Source organism: Chelon labrosus (assembly GCF_963514085.1).
Source record: "Chelon labrosus genome assembly, chromosome: 2".
Lineage (NCBI taxonomy): Eukaryota > Metazoa > Chordata > Actinopteri > Mugiliformes > Mugilidae > Chelon > Chelon labrosus.
In genome coordinates this window covers 7,390,129-7,403,932 of record NC_140338.1, presented here as the reverse complement: position 1 = coordinate 7,403,932, position 13,804 = coordinate 7,390,129, and the positions used below count along the sequence as shown (strand labels likewise).

At 41.4% G+C, this 13,804-nt stretch overlaps 1 protein-coding gene across 1 annotated transcript; it reads right to left on the bottom strand.

Moving 5' to 3' along the window:
• Positions 1–5,357: 5,357 nt before the first annotated feature.
• LOC311502378 (ras-related C3 botulinum toxin substrate 2-like) lies at positions 5,358–13,071 on the bottom strand. Its single transcript, XM_084564568.1, has 5 exons — positions 12,734–13,071; positions 11,814–11,876; positions 8,207–8,366; positions 6,643–6,776; positions 5,358–5,971 (listed from the first exon to the last, which is right to left on the bottom strand). The coding sequence occupies exons 1-4, from the start codon at positions 12,824–12,826 to the stop codon at positions 6,646–6,648; spliced, it is 447 nt and encodes a 148-aa protein (XP_084420694.1). The 5' UTR covers positions 12,827–13,071; the 3' UTR covers positions 5,358–5,971; positions 6,643–6,645.
• Positions 13,072–13,804: the final 733 nt, after the last annotated feature.

Below are 13,804 nucleotides of genomic sequence, written 5' to 3'. Positions count from 1 at the left end.
ATAATGTTACACCTGATCGGTGTATGTCTAGCATCTACTGTCAGACATGCAGCAGTGACATGCAGAATTTAAGGTATGTAGTCATGGTGTCATGTTAATCTTTACCTTTTACCTTCATGTACCTTCAGGACTTTGTTTGCAAACGTAAGTGTGCATCCTGGAGGTCCAGCACAAGAAGTGAAAATCACAGCAGAACCTGTGATCTATACTGATGACAAACTCAAGTCTCACGATCTCATGCTGCTGCAGCTGCCTGTCACCTCTGGTATTCAACCGGTAGCTCGCACGGACTGTGAGGATCATCCTAAAATGTGAGTTGTGTGTTTCATTCATTCATTCATTCATCTTCTGTAATCGCTTGTTCCTGTTAAGGGTCACGGGGGTCTGCTGGAGTCTATCCCAGCTGTCATCGGGCGAGAGGCGGGGTACACCCTGGACAAGTCTCCAGTCTATCACAGGGCTAACACAGAGAGACAGACAACCATTCACACTCACAAATATGGCCAATTTAGAATCACCAGTTAACCTAACCAGTATGTCTTTGGATGGTGGGAGGAAGCCGGAGTACCTGAGAGAACCCACGCAGACACAGGGAGAACATGCAAACTCAGATGTGTGTTTCTCTGAATTAAAAAAAAACAAAAAAAAACTGTGCTGATCATTACTTTACACTACAGCATTTTTTTTTATATATGTTTAAAAGGATACCTTTATAGGGGTTTGAACAGTTTACGTCTATGGTAACATAACTGGATGAAGGTCAAATGAGCTGACCACATCTCTTAGAAATGAGATCCATATACGTGTTTCTTCAAGCTAAGATTTGGTCACAGGATCTTGACACAGAGGTGCATACCAATCACTCCTAGGAGTTTCTTTAAAGCACAGTATTAACCTATAAAGATGCAGTAATGCATCCATAAAGTTAGCTAAAATCAAACAAGTTTACCCCACGATAGACGGGCCAATCACCTGCCTCATCTGCTGCATCAGGTTAAAGCTTAGTTGCTCAGTCCAGTTTGCCCTGAATGAATAAAGAAGCGCATATTTTCATCCTGCGCCAAATGTTCAACACTGATCTTAAATTAACTTCTTTATTTGTTTCTTCTTGGTGTCATTTTCCAGATTTGAGATCGCGGGTCACGCTGCCACCACTGGAGACCCAGAGGACAAAAGGAGTGAGATGATTTTTGATAATCTGATAAAGTGAATGATCTGTTTATGTCATTCTTCTTTAATTCTTCTTTGTCTTTCTTCATAGTCTCCAAATGTAGTGATGGATATGTGCTGATGCTGTCAAAGACAATGCGATAGTAGCTCACTGACGCACACTCTTTTTAATGCCACGTACTTTTTTAAATTGCATTTACGATATAAATTTCTGACCCTTGGCCTGACCCATAGTTTGGAAATTATGCTGATGTGATGCAAAAGCAATAATGAGAAACAAAACTTCTTGAGTAGAAACTAACAAAGAAACAGAAGCTTTGAGTGGCAAAGCCCCAAAACATTCACTTTCGGCCCAAACCCAATAATAAAAATAACAATCTTCTGAATAAAGCAAACATATTCGTCTACTCCTATGCTGTTATAAGTATTATAACCTGAAAAATGCCCCATGATGATAAAAAATAGATTAATTTGCGATTAATCGCAGTTAAATATTTAAATCTATTGACAGCCCGTGTACGTACAATTTCTCTTTTGAGCCAAAATTGTATTGTTCTGTACTTTACTGCAAAACTGCTTTCATTCAAACCGGTCCCACTGTTCTTCTTTTCCAGAATCCGGAACATCACCCACTCTCCACTGTGCGGACATTGATGTCGTCGACTGTGAAGACCTCAAAAATACTTTGCAGGAACAATTCCCAGATGCCTACAAGGTCAAGGAGTATCAACACTGGCTCTGTGGCCAAACTCCTGGGAAGGATATATGTTTCGTGAGTTGGCACGATCTGTCTGTTTTTACACAGCAGTATTATAGGTAGAGAAAAAACATGTTAAAGGGGAATTACCGTTTTTTACAACCTGGATCTTATTTCTGTCATAAAGTACAATCGTTTACTTACCCATATAACTTTGGTGTCATTAGGAGTCGTTCGGACGATATTTAGATCCATGTATAACCATATAATGGGAGTGACTGGGGCACCGAAAGGCAGCCTCTAAATAACGCATTATCTGCTGCGAAACTCATTCATTTCACCAATATTTTGTTATGGTACGTTAATGCTATTCCCCGTTGAGTCCGGAGTTACCTGTTATCTATTGGTGGACGTGCAGCGGTTTGTTGTTCTTTGGCCAGCTGTTCCTCTCTCTGCCTCCTCATCCTCCTTTCAACCAGATCCTCATTCATATACTCTGGCTCAAAACGGTAAGGACGTCCATCATAAACAAAGTCGTCGTCCACAACCTTAGAATCGGAAAAATATTCAGCCATGTTGCAAAAAACTAGCAGTAGCAAATTACAGGTAAACAAGCCGCGCGGGGTGCGTGAGGCGATGTCAGAGATGACATCATTCAGGTCAGAGGTTAGTAGGTTAATCTACAGACCCTGAATGATGATAACAGGTAACTCCAGACTCTACAGGGAATAGCACTAGCGTATGCTAACAAAATGTTGGTGAAATGAACGAGTTTTGCAGCAGATAATGCGTTATTTAGAGGCTGTGTTTCGGTGCCCCAGTCACTCCCACTATATGGATATACGCAGATCTAAATATCATCAGAACGACTACAAATGACACCAAAGTTATATGGGTGAGTAAACGATTATATTTTATGCTAGAAATAAGGTCCAGGTTGTAAAAAATGGTAATTCCCCTTTAAACACCAAATATATGATATGAGTTTTTCTGTCACAGGGAGACTCTGGTGGAGGAGCCGTGCACGGAGGCAAGATTTATGGCGTCATTTCGTTTCTTGGAGATCCTGATTATGTCTGCAGAAAAGCATGTGCATTCATGGACCTCTGCAATAAGGAATATGCAGACTGGATCAGTAAAATTATTAACTGACAAACACGCTGTAGAGTGAATAACGCTCTGAGACTCTGTTGTAATAAATGCTTGTTTCAGCTTCATGAGAATCTGTGTCCTATAGTTTTAGAGTGTGTCACAGTCATTTTCAATATATTTGTCTTGTGACTATGACATTTATTGCCATGTTTCTTTCTTTTCTTGGCATAATCACATTTAAATACCAAACAACAATTAGATGCTACTTTGCCGGGTATATTGTGCACATCACAACAAACTTAAGATAACAACATCGTAAGTAATTAAAGTAATCTCTTCTCTAACGGCTGGTCTACTTTTAAATTGGGCATCTTTTGATTCTCTCTGTCTCTTCTGTTGCATTTTTTAAAAGCATTTTTTAAATTGTTATTATATCAAATTATAGCGGGCTTGCTTTTTTTTGTCTATTATGTTTATTGACGGCTGTGGTAATGTATTCCATTGCTCAAGCTTTTAGTCAAAATGTCTGCTGCGTGAAACATTTATCTGATCATTCGCCAAAGATAAAGAATCCATTCTGGTAAGATGCTAGCGACGCTAAGACAGATGCTCGGATGCTTCATCCCAAAACCGAAGTGAGTAGTTTTTCTCACAGTGATCAATGTTGCGGTGGGCGCCACATACCGCTGCCTGTGTCCCATTTTGTTTCCAGACCGGCACCACAAAGCCCTGCATGATGGAGCACATTAACGCCTTGTCAAGTGAAGAGTGTCCCGATACTAATCTGAGCTGTCAGCACCAAGTTCCATGCAATCAGCCATAATCTGGTTTGAAAAGGCTGCCGACCTCACAGCTGAAGACCTCGAGCCTTTTTAGTGGCTGCTGTTTGACAAATCACTGAAACCCCAAAAAGGCTTCGGGACGGGAAGAAAGAGAAATTGATTTTTGTTTGTGCACAAAGGTTTTCTTCACATTATATATATTTTATTGTTTATTTAAGTTTCTCAACACTTTTGAGGTTAGAAACTAGCCTATGAGCCGTGTCACGGCTTAGCATGGAGGTTCTCTCTACCAGATGAACAACCTTTACTTAATTTCCAGCCTCTGCACACCATACTGTGAACATACTTTTTTTTTTTTTTATTCTTGCACCATATGAATGTGAATTGGTATGAAAAGCATGCAGCTCATCAATAGTGCAATCTACTACCATTGCTTTAACACTTACCTAATGCACTACCAGTCAAACTGCAGATGATTGGCAATACTGACAAGAAATTCCTGAAAATTAGTCTTTTCCACGAATTAACAGACTCAGTATATTGCAAACCTATACTCAAACTTATCAGGGTACTCACCATATACCTACAGAACCTTATGCAAACATGCAAGTTTGGAAATGAGATCCTTATCTTCTTGCATATCAGAGTGGTGTATTCCATTATTTTCTATAAGTTTCAAAATTATATAATTCAATTGGTGAAATGATGGCTGAAAATATATTTCATTTGTTTTCTTAATATCCACAAAAGGAATGAGTCGTGACGTGACTAGAAGCAGGAGACGTGACATGTTTTCATTATTAATCTACACACAACGTGCCTTTGTCTCCCAATTCGCTGACAAGACCACACCTCTGTAGCTACACGGACGTTTATTTTGACCAGGTTAAGGGAGGAAAGGGATGTTGATCAGAGAGGTTCAGGGGGATGGGATGATAGGGGTCGATGTAGAGATTGACGACGGTCTTCTGATGTTCAGACGGAGGAACCCAGGGAGAGAGAATCAGGGAGGGTGCATGTCTCCGGAAGCTTCGGCTCCGTGTCCCTCTGATCTCTCTGGCCGTGACACAGAGGAGAAGAAGAAAGAACAGAGAGGGATGGGGGTTGGGGGAAGGTTAGCTGCACCTACTGTATACAGGCAGGCATGGGTGATGGGATGTTTGAGGAGTGGACTTGTTCCTGAACCCAAGGTGTAAAACTTAAATTTAGTGGTATATAAAGACAAGGATGGCACAGAAAAGGTGATGAAGGTGATTTTCGATTCATCATCCCTACGTCTTGTCCTGGCTTTGAGCTGCACGGGATCATTTGTTCTTTGACACTCACTTGATGACAACAATGAGTGATGCTTCCCACCTGGAGGGGGGACAGGGCGGCTGTAACCCCATTTGCGCCAACAGTCAGTCGGATTGATATACCCGTCCTGGTGGCTTGCCCTTCAACGGAAGCAAAGTGGGATAGATGACGCTTGTAACAGATGGTAGAAATGCGATCAGATACATCAGTATTATTTTAGACGCGGCGTCCACACTCTGCTCGTTCAGTCGATGATGGAGACGTTTCCATCCTCATAGCGGCATGTGAAAAAAGATCAAACCTCTGCAGACATCTTAATTGATCAAAGATCTTTTATTGTAATAGCACAAAAAATAATACATTCGTAACAATTCCATTTCCAACGCGACATCGTTCGACTCCCTGCTCACAAAGAACTACCATTCCTGATCCGCATGCTTTATCGCCACTCTCAAAACAAAACGAACTAATGAACATGAACTAATCTCTTTAAAACACGGTGCACGTTGCGCAAATGTTATTACCCAAGTCAAATTTTGCAAGATGCCTTTATATGCCGTCGAGGTACGCAGGAACTTCGCTACTTTACATGAAGCTCGCTCCTGGTCTTCCACTTAAGCTCGCGGATGAATCTCCGGTGGGTTCACCGGAGCAGTTATTCTGATGAATTGGTATCCTGTCTGGTGCAGCATTTATAATGCACTTTAAAACAAAAACAACCACAAAAAAAAAATAAGAAAAAAAAATAAAATAACGATCCACCTCTGGGGATGCTGTACAGAGAGGTTTACTACTGTTTAGGTGTAACTGCCAAAGCATTACTTTTTAAGATTGTTGTAGTTTTCTAGATATTAACAGAACTTTCAAATCCTCTTTTAAACCAGGGTCAGCGGTCTGAATGTCTTTGTCTCTTCCTCTGTTGTTCTGAGAGAATCTAAAACAAAAAACAAAAAAAAAATCACGGGTTAAAATGGACATGAGGTTCATTTCGTAATAACTTTTTTCTTCTTTTTTACGCATTTTTAAAAGAATAACCTCCCCACCCCCCCGCCTTTAAATCCTCCCTGCACGATACAATAAGTTCCACAATTATTATGGTAATTTCAAAAAAAGGCTGGAGCTCCTTCTTTTCACTTGCGTCTTTCAGCCGCTAATGTATCTCCCGCTGAGTAAATCACGGGATCGTTGTCTGTCAAATTATCGTCTGTATTCGCGGGGCTCACTGTGTCGTGCGCCCGTCGTCCTCCTCCTGGTAAATTGGATATGTGCCCGGCGGTCTCGGAAATAATCACCCAAACGCTGTGATAGGTGCTTTTATTTCCGCGTATCAAATGTGACATTAGCGGAATCACTTCACAGGAATCAGCCTTTATTCTCAGCGCATTATCAGAGCTCACTTCTGTTCTATTGTTGATCTGCTGCAGTAAAGGTTCCTCACAAATTGAACAGAATACCTTTCAAGTTATGTTCCTTTAAAGGTAAATGACCCCTCACTCGTCCTCCTCTCCTTCACTACATGATCACTCCATCTTTCAGTTATTTCTCCCCTCTGATAGTTTCTCTTGTGCCTCTCAGAGGGAGACTCTGTGTTCGCTTCAGTCTCACCGTTTACAGCAGTGAGCAGGGCTTCTTCTTTGCCCTCGTGGGCTGGGGGCAGAGGACGGCCCGGATGGCCTCATCAAACACGGTCTTCAGACCACGTTGGGTCAAGGCTGAGCACTCCAGGTACTTCACAGCATCTGTACGTACGGGAAAAGGAAACACGCATGTGATTAAAACTACAAATAAAGACCAAGTAAGAGAAGCCGGCTGTAGAAAACAACCTGCAATTTTAGCAAAAATCGATAATGCTGTGAGGAATAATTTGCATCCTTTGTAGAATTTCTTGTACAAGCAGGTTGCACTTAGAAAAAGGATTATGAAAGAGCATTTGAAACGTGTCGATAACAGCATTTGCAGCATTAAAAGTGACAAATCTGCAGCTCCCTCACAGAGGTACACAAAAATTTCCTTTTGACCTATTGGTCCCTTTGGGCATCTTTTCGTTCGTTCGTAGGAAAATAAACAATTTAGATTGATTTGGGTTATAACGGACACGTTTTACAAGAAAAACATTTAAAGTTTTAGTTACATTTTAGTTGTTTTTTTTCTACCTTCAAGATTTCATCTGTGCAGCCCAAACCCTAACCCTGACACTGGTCAGTTCACCAATTTAGGCTTAAGACTTTCCTTTTTGATTCCTTTTTGATAAAGCTTATAGTTAGGGCTGCCTCAGGTGACGCTGAACCATCCCTTAGTTCTGCTGCTGTAGGCCTAGGCTGCTGGGGGACGATGCACTGAGCACCTGTCCTCTAATTTCTACTTTCTTTTCTATCATTTCTCATGGGTTTGTGTGCTACTACTGTATAGCATGTTAATACCTATACCTACTGGGATAGGCGCAATAAGCTTTAGCTTCTGCCTATTCCATTTCAGACTTGATGTTTATTTATGTCTTTATCTGTTAAATGTCTGAATAAAAAACGACTGAAACTGAAAACTGAATACCTGTGTGTCCCTCTCTCCGTCTCCCTTTCCCTCACCCTTCAGACCAGGATTTGTATTGTTATTGATACTATATTTTTTTGTTAAACTGAATGACCTCCACTGCTGTTTTCTTATTTATTTTTTTTGGTGAAAATGGGTCGTTCCAAACTTAAATTTTAAGGAAAAATCTACAGTCATAAATAAACGAGCTACTGCTACATACAGAGGATGCTTTTTGGTACTAAGTAAGACTACTTTTATATTTTCACCTGTTTGTTGAAATAACCTTTTAAACATACTTTGGATAAATGTGCAAAGAAATGTGTCTCCAAGCCTGTAATATAATTCTGAGCAGTTCATGTGCCATTATTTAATATCTGCATAGTTGCAAGAAAACCTTGCCTTAGGACTGACAACTGACTCTTAATTGTCTCTTGAGGGGGGATTTTGGGATGTGGCTTAAAAGCTAGAAATTAGATATTTTCTGTTATTGTTTCTCAGCACGTATGTCTAAACAAATGTATTATGCACATTCTGGGTCTAGAATAGATTGCTTCATATAAAGTCCTGTTTCTGTTCAGTTGTCTCTACTCAGTATGTCTACAAACCCTAAAACAAGACCTGAGAGAACACCATGACTGACCTATATCCTTAGCCAGAGCCAGGCCCTGTGGATAGCTGATCGGTGCCAGCTTCTTTTCCTTCAGCTTCTCGATGGTGTCCTTCTCGTCCCTCAGATCCAGCTTGGTCCCCACCAGGATGATGGGCGTGGAGGGGCAGTGGTGACGGACCTCTGGGAACCACTGGCAGGACACAGAGTAGGAGGCAAACGAGATGAGGAGGGTGGAAAGAAAGAGGCAACCAAGAACGTTGGAGGTGTGTGTCGATGTTGGAAATGAGTGAAAGGTACAGAAAGGGTAGCTATGAAAGACGGGAGGAATGTATAGTAGCGGTTAAATGCACGCAACACATTTAGCAGTCCAAGTTTTAGCTGCTACATCAGATCACATCATTTTCCCCTCACTTGCTATGTCCACAATCGTCCCTCCTTTTCCTCTCTACATTCATTCTACTCTCTTTTTATGTCTCCCTTCTCCCTCATGACTCTCTATCCACTATGTCCTCTTTTATCTTCTCTCCACCTTTTGTCCTGTGAGAGATGAGAAAAGATGCACAGACCTGCTGTTGAGAGACAAAGATGTAAGCTAACCCTTCTGCCTAAAGGAACATAAGAATATACGGGCGGTATTGAATGCGGGCTGGGAGGACAATCCTTCTTAGAGATGCATCTATTTCTAACATCTTAAACCCAAGGCCTCTTTCTCAGACTCCTGCTCCAATCTGACATATCTGATATATATGTAAAAAGCTACAGGGTTAGTTTGCATAGTTAACTGCAGATGTGTCAGTATCTGACTATACACCAAGCAGGCATAACATTATGACCACCTGCCTAATATTGTGTAGGCCTCCAACAGACTCATCAGAGAATGGACATGGGCCTTCTGAGGGTGTCCTGTGGTGTCTGGCAACAGGATGTTGCTAGTGGGGGGCCTTTGGGTCCTATGGGTTGAGGGGAGGGGCCTCTGTGGATCATCCCACAGATACTTGATCAGTTTGAGATCTAGTGAATTTGGAGGCTAGGTCAACACCTCGTGCTTCTGTTGTTCCTAAAGCGTTTTTGTGTGTGTGCATGTGTCAGGCTGCATCCTGCTGAGGTGTCATTGCTATGGGGTGGGGGTGCCTGGTCTGGTCCAGGTAGGTGCTACATGTCTAAGTAACGTCCACATGAATACAAGGCCCAAAAGTTTCCCAGCAGAACATTGTGGATTGTCACAAGATGGTCAATGTTAATTGCGTCTCCTATCAGTGGTTTTAATGTTGTGGCTCTAGGGTTCTAGTTATGTTTTACTTTCTTCTCCGTCTCTGGTAAACAGTGACTATTCTCCAACTGCTGATGGGTGGACACTGAAGGATCGGTATGCTGGCCAGTCTATACACCGCTGTCATTTATCTTGATATTTAGCTGCTCGGGAACCTCATCGTCGATGGCTGTTGACTTCCACTCACAGAAACAAATGAGACTGATTCTGAAATTCGTGAAGGAAATGGGACAGGGGATATATGCCTTGGTTAAGTTATTGACCGCATGCCTTGGTTAAGTTATTGGCCGCATGTAGGCCTCGATTTGTTTGTTACGCGATTTGTTTGTTACGTGGTTTCGGCCCGCAGCAACGGGGCGAATCACGGTAGATCTGCTTGTTTGTTACGTGGTTCAGTCTGCATCAACGGGGCGAATCATGGTAGATTTGTTTGTTTGGCTCGTGGTTATTAGCTACTATATTAGCTGTTGATAGACATCGAATGGTGAGGGAAACAGGGTTGTGCAGTGGCGGTGTGGAGGGGGGTGACTCCAGGACGCTGGAAGTCACTGTTAAGCCTTCTCGAGGTGTCGTGGGCCTAACTTAACGAAACATCGGTGACATGCTGCATACTGCTGTTGTCTTCTTGTTACGTGGTAGCTATGGTTAGCTGCTGAGCGGGCCATACAAGCCAGCAGCGTTTAGTTAATGTTTTACAATGTCTGAACTATGCTGCTCAATGGGCTTACAAGCCAGCAGCTTTTACTTAGTTTATGTAGATTATAGGTTAATTGTCATATTATATGACCATAGGTTTGGTAGGGTCTCTTAGCTGAACAGGGCCTCTAAATGTGTTTTGCCTGGGATTTTGGCACAAGGGATTATAACATCTTATCCTGTGTATTACTGAATGCTGAACAGGGATGTAATCTACTGTCAATGTACAACAAAGTCTTGTCAATCTGTCCCCAAGACGTCTCAGCCCCATTCACACCTTGAGACTGGAGCCTCTGACTACAATGGCTCGTTAGAGGACCATTCAGACACTAGTCATGTGAGGATCTGATGGATTACACCAGGAGATGTTCCAGTTAAACCTCAACTCCACGTCAGTCCCTTAGAGCTGCTTGGATGAAACGTCTTCTTTGGATTTTTTATTTTTATATTTATAGTCTTTGAGTTCTAGATTTTGATACCATATCATGACTCCACAATGTGTGTCAGTGGCTATACAGGCCATGCACTGCTGATTTAAACTGCACTAATGCACAGATTACGCTTGTCCGGCAACCCAGACCCTACGCAGGCCTTAACGCGTAGCCTGACGTGCACCTCCCCAGAAATGTAACTATGATCTGTGATTGGTCCGCTTGGTAGTAGCGTGTTTCCTCTTTAGTATTTCCAGCTGCTTCTCCATCTCCGCAATTTTCGAATTGATTGTTTTGGATCAATAAAGATGGAACACATGGAGGAAAGGTTAACTGAGGACGTTCAGAGATAAGAACATTTGTATGACTCAGAAATTTCGGTGAAAGTTTCAGTCGCCATTGTTTAAAATGAAGCAGGAAGTGGAAACAAAAATTAAGCCGACTGGCAAAAAAGACACAGCGCCGACTAGTGTTTAGGTGTTGTTTTTACAGAGCAAGTCAGACTGACGAGCGCACAAGTACAGGTGCGTACACTACGTGCGTAGGTTACGCTGTGTTTGTTTGTAGATGCACTTGAATGCACCAACCATTAAGACTTCTCAGATCTCAGAACAGTCCGACCTAACTGCACCGCTGTGCAACGATACAATGATCTATCACAGACTTTGCATAGCAGCTGTTTAAGTGTCACAAAATGATGATACAGACATTGGAGTTGCTTGGCTCCCATCTGCAAAGAGTACATGTGGCTGCATCGCTCACATGCATACATGTCGCTTGACAATCTGTTGTCAAGCAGGAGGCCTACAGTGTCGATGCACTGCGGGCATCGTAGGTTTAAGGGTGGCTGTGGTTGTCTTTGAAAAATATGCCAGAAGGTAGACATCTGTGGCCCCGTTTCTTAGTTATTTATTTTCTTCACTTGGCCTAAAACAACGACAGCGACACGGGAAAGATTTTGAGAGATTCACTTCTGATTAAACTGAATGGGCAACTTGATTTTTTTAGATTTTTGTTTGCTTAGCAAAATACCTGTGATTTTATCACCACAGTATAACAAATTAAATAAAGAAATAGATATGCTTCTCTAAATAGACACACAGTTTACTCATCAAATTCACTCATGTCACCATCTTCACCCACTTCAACTACTATTTTACTAAAATATAGTGCGACAACTGTTGGTTTTATGTCTAAAACTGTTGGTTTTTAAACCGTGTGTCACAGAGACGAAGCTCACCTTAGCTCTGACGTTCTCATAGGATGCTGGACTCACCAGGGAGAAACAGATCAGGAAAACATCCTGGAAAACAACACAGGAGTAGATTAGATAGTAGATTATATGACAATAGGAATGTGACTAATGCAAGTTTATATGGTTCACAGTGAATATACACCGATCAGGCATAACATTATGACCTAATATTGTGTAGGTCTCCCTTGTGTCTCCAAAACAACTGTGCCTCATCAGAGAATGGACGTGGGCCTTCTGAGGGTGTCCTGTGGTGTCTGGCAACTTAAATGTTGATTCAAGTTCAGTTTAGTTTGATTTAAATGCAGGTATGCTGGTCTGTATTTAAAAAGATTTATAAAAACACAATTGTTGATACGATATAATTTAAGACATTCAATTACTGCTTCAGTTAATAATGATGAAATAAATGTAATGTAATCCCATTCACTAAAGTGGAATTAAAGTATTTCTTTCCTCTTATCAACCTAAATATCAAACATCAACCAGATATCAACCCAGGATTTGATCATCCTCTATATTACAGTGCAGGTAATTGCAGCCTTGATTGTTAGATTGCATTTGTGTCATTGATTTTCTATTTGTATGTAATCACCAACAGGTTAACATTCAGGTTAACAATTTTGAGAAATTTCCGGGTAGATTTTTCTCGACAGATTTGATTTAGGTGTCCTACCCACAGCTGCACCGCCATCAATAACGTCTCCTTTTTTTCCCCACCTTCTGTTTCTGTCTTTTAAGTTAATGAGGCCGTAGCTCAGTCCGACTGCCTTATTGTTTATGGATTTGGCGGCTGCAATTTAAACTCTCTCGCTTTTCACAGCTGGACACAAAGTGGATTTTGTGTTTTTTTGTTTTTTCTTCCCCCTTTTAATTAACTGTGTACGTCTGCGTGCGTCTGTGTGTACCGTCTGTGGGTAGGACAGTGGGCGGAGCCTGTCATAATCTTCCTGTCCAGCTGTATCCCAGAGGCCCAGGTTGACTGGCTTGCTGTCCACCATCACATTAGCTGAGTAGTTGTCAAATCTGTTGGGGGGGCAGAAAAGGTCAGCGATCAATCAGTCAGCCTTTCATTTCACTGATTATTCAAACAATCAATCTTTTGATTTGTACGGGCCCGTAGACTTGCCACCGTGTTGTGGAGAGGTCCCGTTATGAGACAAGATATATTAGAGATCTGAGAGAAGCTTAAGACAGGAACCAGGGGAAAAAACTTTACTGTAGTATCAAACAGCTGCAGCTCATCCAGAACGCTGCAGCTCGAGTTTTAACCGGAACAAAGAAATCAGAGCATATCACCCCAGTTCTTAAGTCTTTACATTGGCTCCCAGTCAGCTACAGAATAGATTTTAAAGTTCTGCTACTGGTTTACAAATCACTGAATGGTTTAGGTCCAGAATACATGAATGACATGTTAGCAATGTATAAACCCAGTCGAGCTCTGAGATCGACTGACTCAGGTCAGATTGTGGAGCACAGAGTTAAAACCAAACACGGTGAAGCAGCATTTAGCTGTTACGCTGCACACAAATGGAACAAACTACCAGCAGAGCTGAAATCAGCCCCAACTGTAAGCACTTTTAAATCCAGGTTAAAAACATTTATTTTTTCATGTGCATATGGCTGAGCCCTTTTAAATCATTTTAAATCGTAATCTTGGATTTACACTGTAAGTCCTCTTAATCGTTTTAATATATGTATATATATAATACACTTTTCTTTTTCTTTTTTTTTCTTTTTTTTTTTTTTTTTTCTTTTTCTTTGTTCTTGCTTTTAACTGTGTGTTCTAATTTGTTCTGTTTTTATGTAAAGCACATTGAGTTGCCTCTTGGTATGAAATGCGCTATATAAATAAAAATGCCTTGCCTTGCCTTGCCTGTAGTGCAGAATGTAATGAGTTTGGGATGTCCAGTGACTTACCTTTTACTTTTCTTTTTTTTTTGTTTCAAGTTGCATTAACTGTGAATTTAAAGAACTTG